Consider the following 12,500-nt stretch of genomic DNA (forward strand, 5'->3'; position numbering starts at 1 on the left):
GACTTCCTGTCCCCTCACAGCATGGAGTCTCAGTTCCTGGACCGAATGCTGCCGGACGTCAACCTGGGTAAGCCCCGCCCACCTGACCCCCACCCCCCATGTGGTCGTGTCCCGCTAACCCTCACTTTGTCTTATAGGAAAGATTTTCAAGTCCGTCCCGGGGAAGCTGATGAAGGAGGTGAGTCCGTCCCCCGCTAACTGCTAGCAGCATTAGGCTCCTCCCCCTCGCCGTGACATCCTCAACGCTAACGCGACCCATCTGCGTTCCAGAGAGGTCAGAACCTGGAGCCGTTCCTGCAGTCCTTCTTCAGCTCCTGCGAGTCGCCCAAACCCAAACCCAGCCGGCCCGAGCTGACCATCCTGAGCCCAACGGCCGCCGGCCGGAAGGTACGCCCCACCCCCATGCCAGAGCGTGTATCCCAGCATGCTCTGGGGCCGAGCTGCAGCTTCCTGCCAGGCTATTTATAAAGGCCGTGTCAAGGAGGAACTTCCTCCCTGTGGTCCAGGTTCATCAGGGTTATCAGACAGGAAGTGGGTGGTCCACGCCCCTTCCTTCTATTCTGGGCTGATGGGGGGGTGGGATGAAGTCTCCAGGATCAGCTGGACACGGGTTGGGTGTGGACCAGCTGCTCTGGAGAACGTGACGGTCTTCACTAACAGGAAGCTGCTGAGCAGGACGTGGAGGTCTGATTCTCCTGGCTCACGCAGAAAAATGTCTTGGAGGTGTTTGTGTCACGTAGACACACGTAGGGTCGTGATGGTGGTGATGATGTCATCGCTGCTCCTCTTGCAGCTCTTCAGCGACCTGTTCAGGAATAACGCTGACCGGCCCCCCAGTCTGGACCAGCCAGCCGGTCCAGAGCGGCCCCGGGGGGGCTCTGAGAGCGCGGTGGCGGTGGACGGCTGGTACGACTCCATGATGTTTGTGGGTAGGTAGACTGGGGTCAGAGGTCAAGGGGGGGCCAGACCTACCCGGTCACTGACCTCCCCGTCTGTGTGGGCAGGTCGGACCGTCTTCCACGTCCCGAACTGGCTACACCACGTCCTGGGTGCCGGCAGGATCCTGTTCAAGAACACGTTTGAGGCCTACATGGACCAGAACCTGCAGACCCGGCTGGAGAACCTCCTGCAGGAGCACCGGCTGCTGTCGCTCATCACGCAGTTCAGAGGTGGGGCGGTGGGGGGCGTCCGGGGTGGGGGGTCAGGTCAGGGGGGTCGGACTCAACAACTCTCCACTTGCTGTTCCAGACGCTGTGTTCTGTGAGGGGGGCGAGGAGAGAAGCGCCTCCGACAGGAAGACCAGAGCCAGGAGGACGGTCCAGGAGATGATGAAGTACCTGCCAGGTGGGCGGAGCCTCCCCTGCTCTGATTGGTCCATTCACGTTCAGAGAGTTTCACAGTCTAGTGAGCATAAAGTCACGAGGACGGGGGAGGGGGAGATTCCTCCGCCCTCGCATAACCTCTTGACTTTAAGCAGCTGTCATCTGGGGAATGTTAATGTGTGTGTGTGTGTGTGTGTGTGTGTGTGTGTGTGTGTGTGTGTGTGTGTGTGTGTGTGTGTGTGTGTGTGTAGACTGGGTGGTGAAGTGTATCGGTGAGGAGGCTCAGTCTGAAGGGATCCAGCTGCTGTTTGATGGTTTACAGCAGCCACTGCTGAACAAACAGGTGAGATGGGGGGGGGGGGTATGAGGGGGGGTGACGTCCGTACAGGAAGTCCTCAACCTACACACACGAGGTCGTACTTTGACGTGAGGAAAAAAATCTACACTTCACCACAGGAATGTTACACACACACAACAGCTGTGTGTGTGTGTGTGTGTGTGTGTGTGTGTGTGTGTGTGTGTGTGTGTGTGTGTGTGTGTGTGTGTGTGTTGGACGTCCTCTTCGATGTACTCACAGATGTGAGTTCATTCTGGGATACTCAGGAGGAATGTGTGCTTACTGATAACCCCCCAGCACTGAGCCCCCCAGATGAGATCCTGTTCCTGAGGCTGAGATGAAACGTTATCAGTCGTTATTAATCAAATCAATCAACTGGTATTAATAATTTAATCACATCATCAGACATACAGACAGAAAAACCCAACTGAACCCCCCAGAGCAGAAGAGACAGGAAAAACTCCCTCATTGAGGAAGAAACTCCTGGCAGGACCCATACTCTGGGGGGGGGGGGGTCATCCGCCTTGGGTGGAAAAGAAATACACTGGAGACAGAGATAGGGGGGGGGAAAGAGAGAAAGGGGGGGCAGATAGGCCAGTTTGAGTTTAATGTCCATAGTGAGCTGTTGCTGAACTGGGGGGGGGGGGTTTCCAGGCCTTTGGGGATCCGGTCTTCCATCCACGTTCTCCACCTGTGGAACAGAGACTGCAGTAGTGTCCCACAGTGGACTAGTGTTAGAACGCCTGGGAGCAGAGACGATGAGGTGTCAGGAGCTCCAGAGTATCTCCCTTTGGGGGGGGGTACCCTCAGCTGCCTAGGCCTACAGCAGTAATGTCATTACTACTGTAAATACTAAAGTAACGTCATTACTACTGTAAATACTAAAGTAACGTCATTACTACTGTCAACACTAAAGTAACGTCATTACTACTGTAAATACTAAAGTAACGTCATTACTACTGTAAATACTAAAGTAATGTCATTACTACTGTCAACACTACAGTAATGTCATTACTACTGCAAAATACTAAAGTAACGTCATTACTACTGTCAACACTAAAGTAACGTCATTACTACTGTCAACACTAAAGTAACGTCATTACTACTGTCAACACTACAGTAACGTCATTACTACTGTCAACACTACAGTAATGTCATTACTACTGTAAATACTAAAGTAACGTCATTACTACTGTAAATACTAAAGTAATGTCATTACTACTGCAAAATACTAAAGTAACGTCATTACTACTGTAAATACTAAAGTAATGTCATTACTACTGTCAACACTACAGTAATGTCATTACTACTGTAAATACTAAAGTAACGTCATTACTACTGTAAATACTAAAGTAATGTCATTACTACTGCAAAATACTAAAGTAACGTCATTACTACTGTAAATACTAAAGTAACGTCATTACTACTGTAAATACTAAAGTAACGTCATTACTACTGCAAAATACTAAAGTAACGTCATTACTACTGTAAATACTAAAGTAATGTCATTACTACTGCAAAATACTAAAGTAACGTCATTACTACTGTAAATACTAAAGTAACGTCATTACTACTGTAAATACTAAAGTAACGTCATTACTACTGCAAAATACTAAAGTAACGTCATTACTACTGTAAATACTAAAGTAACGTCATTACTACTGTAAATACTAAAGTAACGTCATTACTACTGTCAACACTAAAGTAACGTCATTACTAAAGTAACGTCATTACTACTGTAAATACTAAAGTAATGTCATTACTACTGTAAATACTAAAGTAACGTCATTACTACTGTCAACACTAAAGTAACGTCAATACTAAAGTAACGTCATTACTACTGTACTAAAGTCATGTCATTACTACTCTAAATAATAAAGTCATGTCATTACTACTGTAAATACTTGCCTCGGTCACATGACTCCCTTCTTAAGGAAACGGGAAACAACCGTCGTCGGTTGGAGGGGGGTTGCAGCCGTCGGTTTTTCATATGTCCGAATGTTCAGACGTCGGATGTTCGTATCTTGAGGACTTCCTGTACTTCTGATGTCAGTTGGCTCCGCCCCCTGTTGATGGGACGCCGTCGCCTCCATCAAACAGAGTGGACGACTGATCCCAGTGGTGGGTGTGGCTGGAGCTGATTAATCAGGGTTGTATAGATTATTGATCACATGTCTTGATCACCATTGAGGTTCAGAGGTCAAAGGTCAGCCTGACTGTTGTGTGTCCGCAGATGACCTACGTGCTGCTGGACATCGCCGTGCAGGAACTGTTCCCTGAACTCAGGAAGGTAAGGGCGGGGTTATGTGGCTCAGGTGTTGGCGACCCCTCAGGCTCCATCATGACTCAGCACTGAGGCTCCGGACCCAGATCCGTTGTCATGACAACCGTTTTATTTATCCCGTTAACACCTGATCATCTCCGTGTTCTCAGGCGTGTAAACTGGTTCCGTGTTCCCGTCACGCTCATTTGTGTTGAACACCTTTAATTTTGCAGGCCGACGCCTCCAGCTCCAGGTTGACTCCGCCCATCAGGTGAGGTCACCTGTGAGCAGGTGATGTAAACAAACAGCTGTTAACTTCCTGTTTGTCCTCAGGAGGCGAAGGAGCCATGAAGGACGATGAAGTCACCACTGAAGGACTGCCTCCAGCCCCGCCTCCAGTCCCGCCTCCTCACTAGAGGGGCGGTCCCGACTGCAGGGACAAATTCTAGTTTAACGCGAACAGAGAATCACAGGAAATAAAACCCTCAAACCGGTCTGGGTCCACGCCTCTTTCATGTGAACGCGATCAGAACCGGATCTGGTTCTAATCCAGGTCAGAACCAGATCAGAACTGGATCAGGAGCTGATCCGAACCGGATTAGAACCAGATCTGTATTGAATCAGAACCAGATCAGAACCGGGGTCGGATCAGGTCGGGTGGGATTCTCAGCGTGGGATTGGTGGTTCAGGGAACCTTCAGGGTTCTGCTGGTTCGACCCGACAAACAGGAAGAACCAGGTCTGGATCATCAGTCAGTCATTAAAGCAGGACAGCAGAGGTTAAGTCCACCGGGTCCTGGACCCGGATCGGAGGGTCACCGGTACAGGACCCGGTGGACTGTGTGTGTGTGTGTGTGAGATCTCAAACAGGAGGTCCAGGCGGTTCTACTTTTTATTGGGTCTGAACAGAACCTGCAGGCAGACATTCCCTCTGGTCTGGACCCCCCTGGTGACCCGGTCCGCTGGACGGAACCAGCTCCTCCCTGAGTGTTGGACCGGATCCTCCTGAAGAAATAGTCCCTGCAACCGTCTCCAGTCAGGTTCTGCCCCCTCGGGTTCTGCCCCCTTGGGTTTCTGGGCTGGGTCACATAAGAGTCCAGAGGAGGCCCAGCAGGACAGGGGTCAGGACGGGTCGGGGGAGGGGGGCGGCAGAGGTGTGGATGCTGATGCGCCCCTCCACCGGTGTGTAGATGGGCTGCATGCGGCGGATGTAGTCCGAGACCACCGTCAGGTCCAGGTCTCCTGGAGGAGAACCGGACCCGTCAGAACCAGCGGGGGAACCCCCCAGGCCCCCCAGGTGCCCCCGTCTCACCGCTGTTGTGCTTGAGGGTCTCGTTCTTCACCAGGGCGAAGCCGTCGCCCCCCTGGGCCATGTAGGACCCGACCACCACGGTGTAGACGGTCTGGTCCTCCACCGGCTCGTAGACCGGCACCTGGCACCACGTGCACAGGATCCGCAGGCTCTTCAGGCGGCGCCAGGGGGGGCGGGACAGGTCGTACTCCACCCGGAACCCTGTTGGAGACACCTCCATGAGGACCCCCCATGAGAACCTTCCCCCTGACGGAGGTGGACCCCCCCCTACCGGAGACCTGCAGGAACTCCCCGGTGCCCTCGCCATAGCGCCGTACAGAGAACTCGAAGGCCCTCTTCAGCGTGGCCCCCCTCAGCTGCACCAGGTCGAAGGTGCCCCCGAAGGGCATGACCGCGATCAGGTCCTCCATGGTGATCCAGCCTGCACAGACCCACCAATCAGCAGGAGGCCCCGCCTCCCCCAGCAGAAGGGGACGCTGCCCGAACCCCCACGGAACCCGGCTCACCGTCTCGGAGCTGCTCGTCGATGTCGGAGCGGATACCCCCCCCGTTCATGATGGCGGCGCTGACCTGGTTCCACCGGTCTTCATCTGCGACCTTCACATAGTTGTTGACCTGAAGGACGGAGACCAGAGGTCAACACGGGGCAGCAGGGGTATTCCAGAGGGTTCTGTTACAAGAACCTTCTAGTCCTCTAGTCTAGAGGACAGACTAGACCTGTCCCGTCCAACCCCTCCCCCCAGCAGGTGGTTCTGGTCGGTCTTCCAGCCTAACGTGACACCAGAACCTTCTGCTGGTGTCCAGGCGTTACCATGGCGTCACAGATCAGGTTCCCCAGGTTGCATTCCCTGAAGCGACACTCTGCATTGGTTCCGTTCAGGAAGACGTTGGTCCGTCCCACAACCTGGGACGAGTAGTTGGCCAGGTTCTCCTTCCAGCGCTGGACCTCAGCCAGAATCTCTGGATCTGGAGGGAGAACAGTCTGATCTGGAACACCTGGTCTGATGTCTGTGTAGGTTCTCAATCATCCAGGTCATGGTTCTCCAAAGCTGTTTGAGTCGATCCACTGGACATTAAGAAAGTTCTTGAAGACGTTTGGTCTCTCATCCAGAGACTTCTTCAGTTCTAAGACTTCCAAGACCTGAAGAAGTCTCAACACCAACCACCACCGGAACTGAAGAAGACTCCTGGACGAGAGAACAAACGTCTTCTAGACCTTCCTTAACGTCCAGTGGATTGACTCAAACAGCTCTGGGTAGTCTGGTCTGCTGGTCTGGAACACCTGGTGGTCTGGACTAACGGTTGTACCCGTTCTAAACGGTGGTGTGGCTTTGGTTCTGAATGGGGGCATGGCGTGGGGCTCCTACCTTGGGGGACGCTGCTGTCCAGCAGGATGGGGTTCCCCCTGGACTCCAACACGTTCCCGTTGTCGTCAAACGTGACGTTCAGGAGCCCCAGGTACTTCCCGAAGGCATACGCCTGGACCACGGGAACCTCACGCCCGTCGTCCGACTGCACCAGGAAGGGGTACGGCCCGGCGGGGACCTCTGAGGACGGGGGCGGGCCTATGGGCGGGGGGGAGGAGCTGAGGTCAGACAGAAAGTGAAGTCACGTCTGCTGGCGCCATTCTGTTGTTTCTGACTCAACCACACCCCTGAAACCACGACAGCGGAGGAACCCAGAAGGTCCGAAGACCACAAAGTCATCAGCCAGAGGGCGGAGACGCCTCACTTCCTGTCTGCGTTTATTTAAAGCACAGCAGGTATTTATACAGACCGCTGGCCCCGCCCCCTGGAGGAGCTAACACACACACACACCACTAACACACACACACACCACTAACACACCACTAACACACACACACACCACTAACATACACACCACTAACACACACACCACTAACACACCACTAACACACACACACACCACTAACACACACACCACTAACACACACACCACTAACACACACACACACCACTAACACACCACTAACACACACACACACCACTAACACACACACCACTAACACACACACACACCACTAACACACCACTAACACACACACCACTAACACACACACACACCACTAACACACACACACACAACTAACACACACACCACTAACACACACACACACACACACCACTAACACACACACACACACCACTAACACACACACACACACACACACACACACACACACACACACACACACACACACACACACACACACACACCACTAACACACACACACACCACTAACACACACACACACCACTAACACACACACACCACTAACACACACACCACTAACACACACACCACTAACACACACACACACACACACCACTAACACACACACACACACACACCACTAACACACACACACACACACACACACACACACACACACACACCACTAACACACACACACACACACACACACACACAGCAGGTATTTACAGAGACTGCAGGTCCCCACCTGGGCCCCGCCCCCACCTGTGTAGAGGAAGGTGTTGGTGTGTCCTCCCACGACCACGTCCACGCCCCGCACCTTCCTGGCGATCTGCTGGTCGGTGCTGAACCCGGAGTGTCCCAAGGCGATGATCTTGGTCACGCCCTCCTCCTGGAGGCGGTCCACGTACGGCTGGAGGGACGCCACCTCGTCCTCGAAGAACACGTGTGGACCTGGACCCCCCAGGACACGGTGAGGACACGCCCACACAGCAGGAGACATGTGACACAGTTAGGACACGCCCACACAGTAGCGACCATATTTACAGAAGAAAATACTTCTGGATGGATGATTGATGGATGGATGGATGAGGGTCAGGTCACCATGGTAACCGTATCACCTACCGGGGTCGGACAGGGCGGTGGTTTCCAGTGAGGTGTATCCGACCACGCCCACCTTCTCGCCGCCGACATGAAGCACCTTATAAGGAGAGTAGGCGGAGCCAAAGGTGGCGTTGAGCGTGGGGTCGGTCCTGATGTTGGCGCTTAGGACGTGACACTGGATCTGGGCCAGGAAGGGGTCCAGGAGCCCCCCCACGCCGTTATCAAACTCATGGTTCCCCAGCGCCTGGGACACAGGAGTAACATGACGTCACACCTGATGGTGACGTCACACCCGTCACACCTCACCTGTCCTAAACTACACCTGGACTCAAACTCAGGGAAATAGATTGTTATTATTACGCACAGGGCAGAATGCCGTTGTTATGGTGACATGACGTCACACACAGTTTTGGACATCCTGTGGTTTTGGGATGTTGTAACCGTTTCAACCGTTTCAACCGTTTCAACCGCTTCAACGGACACGTGACGTCTTACCAGTAAGTGACTAATGGGCTCGCGGTTTCAGCTCCTTTTATGGTCAGGCCCCTCCCCTTGCAGGAGACGGGGGCGGGTTCGGTGATGGATCGTTACCCCCCCCTTACCATGGCATCGTACCGGAGCCGGTTCATGAAGTGCGCCGCCTCCGCCCCCCGGTAGTAGTTGAACCAGACGGTCCCCTGGAACTGGTCCCCGGCGTCCAGCAGCAGCACGTTGCCCCCCCGGCTCCGCACCCCCCGGACCGCCGTGGCCCTCCGCGCCACCCCGGCGAAGCATCGGCCGTCCGGTTTGCATTTACCGGAGATCCCGCTCGTCTCCTCCACGCGCGCGTGCACGTCGTTGGTGTGCAGGAGCAGCAGGTTCCAGTCCGCCGCCGCGGGCACGAGCAGCAGGAGGAGGAGCCGCACCGGGCCCGCGCACATCGCTCCGGTTCAAACGAGAGGTCCGCTCGGCTCGCGGGGAGCGTCCGGTCTGCTGCTCACGCGCCACCGACCGAACGGGAGCCGGAGGGGGCGGTGTCTCAACCGGGGGGAGGAGCAGGCCCCGCCTCTTTTGTTCCCTCCTTTCACCCCTCTGGCTGCAGCCAATCAGATCCAGACTCCCTTCAGGTCCGGGTCTTTGGACCCGCTACACCGGATCAGGTGTCAGGTTACACCTCCACAGGTGAGCCAGCACCGCTGCCCCGCCCACCGTCACGCCCAGCATTGGTCCATCCCCAGGATCTGACGGAGGAGGAGCTACAGACAGAACCGCTTCTCCGGCCCCCCAGGCAGGAAGACAGAGACACCCCCTCCTCTTTTTCTTCTTCTTCTTCCTCCCCCCACACAGTGGTGCTAATCAATGATGGTGATTGGAGATGTTTCTGGAAGTGATCAGCACGTGTTTTCATCAGTACCCCCCCCCACACACACCAGACCAGGTGCTGCTGCCCCCTGGTGGAGGCCTGACTAAACACCTCATCAGACAGAGTGGCCTCAGGCCCCGCCCCCACAGGATGGGAGGTTCCAAACGACCAACCAGACTTCCTGTGTGGCCTGTCATGTGACATCATGAACCAACCATCAGCTGTTGTGGGAGGAGCTTTATACTGGAGAATATACTGGGGGTTCACCGCTGGGGGGTACACATGACCCCCCACACAGCAGGGGGCAACGCAGCATCACGAATGAGAGGAGCAGCAGCCCCGCCTCCTCGTGGCGTGGGCTCCTCCAGATAGCGGCGTGGAGGCGTGGCTTCACACGGAGGTTCTGCGGACCGTCTGAAGGTCGCCGCCTCACCCCCAGGTAATCCCCTGCTGAATGAGTCTTTAATCCCGCCCCTTTCATCCATCCCATGATGCATCTGAGCGTGTGACCCTCAGGTGAAAGTGTGCACCAATCAGTGGGGTGCAGGTCACACTCACACCTGACATCTGTCTGATGTGTGAGGAGGTCTCGCTGCAGGGGGCGGGGCCAGAGGACGACTCCCATGGCGCCGTGACATCAGCGTGACTTTGATTGCCGCCGGGGAGCGGGTCACATGACCGGCTGACGCCCTCAGGGCGACCTGAAGGACACCGCTCCGCCGCCCTCGAGTGTGATGTACGTCACCGGAGGCTCGCCTCCCACGGCACCACGGGGGGGGCGATGATGAGGCGCCATCGTCTGAAGGGCAGCGAGAACCCTACAGCCTGTCAGCCAATGAGGAGAGAGGAGGGGAGGAGCCTCTCTCTGTCCCCTTGAGGAGCTTCTGTCCACAGCAGGAGGTGAAGACTCCTCTCACTTCAGCCCCCACAAGATGAACCGGACCAGCCGAGACTCTGAGACTCACCGACACCAGAACACGCCTTATTCCTGTTCATAGAGGGAGCGTTCACAAGAGTCCTTATGCCTGTTGATAGTGAGCATAAAAACCGCCTTATTTACTTATTTTGTTAAATTTTATATACTGATTATCATCCCCGCAGGGAAATTAGTAGCACACTCTAGTCAGTTCAAATCAAGTCATGCATGTGTGTGTGTGTACAGGCCCTGAACACACACACATATACTGTATATATGTGTGTGTGTACAGGCCCTGAACACACACACATATACTGTATATGTGTGTGTGTGTTCAGGGCCTGTACACACACACACACACACACACACACACACACACACACACACACACTCACACACACAGGGGGACCGCCGATCTTTGAAGCATTGGACGAGCCGCTCTACCAGAGTCACTGCCGCCCCTTCGACCACATTATGAACCTCCAACATGATTTAGATCAGATTTTGTCAGGCAGAGTTTGGTTGCTTTTGTACTTCCTGTAGTTTTTTTAAAATAGTTTTTGTATTTCCTGTAGTTTTTTTAAAATAGTTTTTGTATTTCCTGTAGTTTTTGTAGTTCTTGTATTTCCTGCAGTTTTTGTATTTCCTGTATTTTTTTTGTATTCCCTGTAGTTTTTGTAGTTTTCGTATTTCCTGTAGTTTTTGTATTTCCTGTATTTTGTGTAGTTTTTGTATTCCCTGTAGTTTTTGTATTTCCTGTATTTTGTGTAGTTTTTGTATTCCCTGTAGTTTTTGTAGTTTTCGTATTTCCTGTATTTTGTGTAGTTTTTGTATTTCCTGTAGTTTTTGTATTTCCTGTATTTTGTGTAGTTTTTGTATTCCCTGTAGTTTTTGTATTTCCTGTATTTTGTGTAGTTTTTGTATTCCCTGTAGTTTTTGTAGTTTTCGTATTTCCTGTAGTTTTTGTATTTCCTGTATTTTGTGTAGTTTTTGTATTCCCTGTAGTTTTTGTATTTCCTGTATTTTGTGTAGTTTTTGTATTTCCTGTAGTTTCTGTAGTTTTGTATTCCCTGTAGTTTTTTTATTTCCTGTATTTTGTGTAGTTTTTGTATTTCCTGTAGTTTTTGTATTTCCTGTATTTTGTGTAGTTTTTGTATTCCCTGTAGTTTTTTTATTTCCTGTATTTTGTGTAGTTTTTGTATTTCCTGTAGTTTTTGTATTTCCTGTAGTTTTCGTAGTTTTTGTATTTCCTGTATTTTGTGTCGTTTTTCCTGTAGTTTTTATTTTAAAGCTCTGGTTTAAATCAGTAACAGAAAGTTTTCAGCAATTAAAGCTTAAATGAAATTTAAAATTCAAATATAGTGACTTAAACGACTAAACACAACATGGGCGTGTGTGAACCTCTCTTTCTGATTGGTTACAGCGCTTGAGGTCACCGGAAGGGCAGGTCACGTGTAACGGTTTCCTGCGTCACACCTGAGCAGTCGGAAATGCTAATTTAGCTGAAGTTAGCTTCTGGTGGAGTCGGACTTCTTCAAACAGATGGACAACGAGCTCGTGAGAGGTGACGTCACACTAAACAATAAACAAAAACGTCTGTAATTAAGCGCGTGTCTGTTTTAGCCAGCGCCTAGCTTTAGCCTGTTAGCTCTACCGCCGTCTGATTGGTTGACGGTGAAACGTCAGTCGGTGTTAAACTCCGCCTCCGCCCAACCGGAGACCGGCGGCGGGTATCGATCGATAATTGATTATATGGACGGTGTCAAGAGATAGCTCCAGTTAGCTCCAGTTAGCTCCAGTTAGCTCCAGTTAGCTCCAGTTAGCTCCAATGGAGCTAATGGAAGCTACAATGGAAGCATCGGTTCTGCTCGGCTGCAGGGGGAGTTCTACCGGGTTCTATACCGGGTTCGGGTGTACGTGCAGTACAGATCCCGGATCAGACCGTTTAGAACCGGGTCACGCTGGTACCGGTGGGCGGGTCCACCTGACGTCAGAACAACACTTCCTGTTTGGATCAGCTGATCCGGACAAAAGCGGTTCAGAACCAGACTGTGTTACAGGGGGGGGTCAGAACCAGACTGTGTTACAGGGGGGGGGTCAGAACCAGACTGTGTTACAGGGGGGGGGTCAGAACCAGACTGTGTGTTACAGGGGGGGGTCAGAACCAGACT

The 12,500-nt window shown here is 52.6% G+C and overlaps 3 protein-coding genes across 7 annotated transcripts in view; 2 read left to right on the top strand and 1 right to left on the bottom strand.

Moving 5' to 3' along the window:
- The window catches only part of LOC137613630 (sorting nexin-14-like), a 12,596-nt gene extending 8,180 nt beyond the window's left edge, over positions 1–4,416 (top strand). For 4 of the 5 annotated variants that reach the window (XM_068343000.1, XM_068343001.1, XM_068343002.1 and 1 more), the window contains exons 21-29: positions 1–67; positions 138–178; positions 271–387; positions 794–929; positions 1,005–1,169; positions 1,249–1,344; positions 1,574–1,665; positions 3,893–3,949; positions 4,256–4,416. The exon at positions 1–67 is cut by the window's left edge and continues 45 nt beyond it. In XM_068343000.1, the coding sequence (XP_068199101.1) occupies positions 1–67; positions 138–178; positions 271–387; positions 794–929; positions 1,005–1,169; positions 1,249–1,344; positions 1,574–1,665; positions 3,893–3,949; positions 4,256–4,273 (789 nt within the window). In that variant the 3' untranslated portion in view covers positions 4,274–4,416. The remainder of the gene's footprint in view (positions 68–137; positions 179–270; positions 388–793; positions 930–1,004; positions 1,170–1,248; positions 1,345–1,573; positions 1,666–3,892; positions 3,950–4,255) is intronic. The other variant, XM_068343004.1, reaches the window with a different exon arrangement.
- A 361-nt stretch (positions 4,417–4,777) lies between these two features.
- On the bottom strand, positions 4,778–9,089 carry nt5e (5'-nucleotidase, ecto (CD73)). Its single transcript, XM_068343006.1, has 9 exons — positions 8,674–9,089; positions 8,093–8,315; positions 7,733–7,921; positions 6,601–6,798; positions 6,045–6,199; positions 5,740–5,848; positions 5,505–5,654; positions 5,234–5,434; positions 4,778–5,163 (listed from the first exon to the last, which is right to left on the bottom strand). Exons 1-9 carry the CDS (start codon positions 8,989–8,991, stop codon positions 5,006–5,008), a joined length of 1,701 nt encoding a protein of 566 aa, XP_068199107.1. The 5' UTR covers positions 8,992–9,089; the 3' UTR covers positions 4,778–5,005.
- Positions 9,090–9,224: 135 nt separating this feature from the next.
- The window catches only part of mei4 (meiosis-specific, MEI4 homolog (S. cerevisiae)), an 11,753-nt gene continuing 8,477 nt past the window's right edge, over positions 9,225–12,500 (top strand). Inside the window, exons 1-2 of the mRNA XM_068343260.1 lie at positions 9,225–10,447; positions 11,753–11,893. Coding sequence (XP_068199361.1) covers positions 11,872–11,893 — 22 coding nt within the window. The 5' untranslated portion in view covers positions 9,225–10,447; positions 11,753–11,871. The remainder of the gene's footprint in view (positions 10,448–11,752; positions 11,894–12,500) is intronic.

Source organism: Antennarius striatus, chromosome 19 (assembly GCF_040054535.1).
Source record: "Antennarius striatus isolate MH-2024 chromosome 19, ASM4005453v1, whole genome shotgun sequence".
NCBI classification, from domain to species: Eukaryota; Metazoa; Chordata; class Actinopteri; order Lophiiformes; family Antennariidae; genus Antennarius; species Antennarius striatus.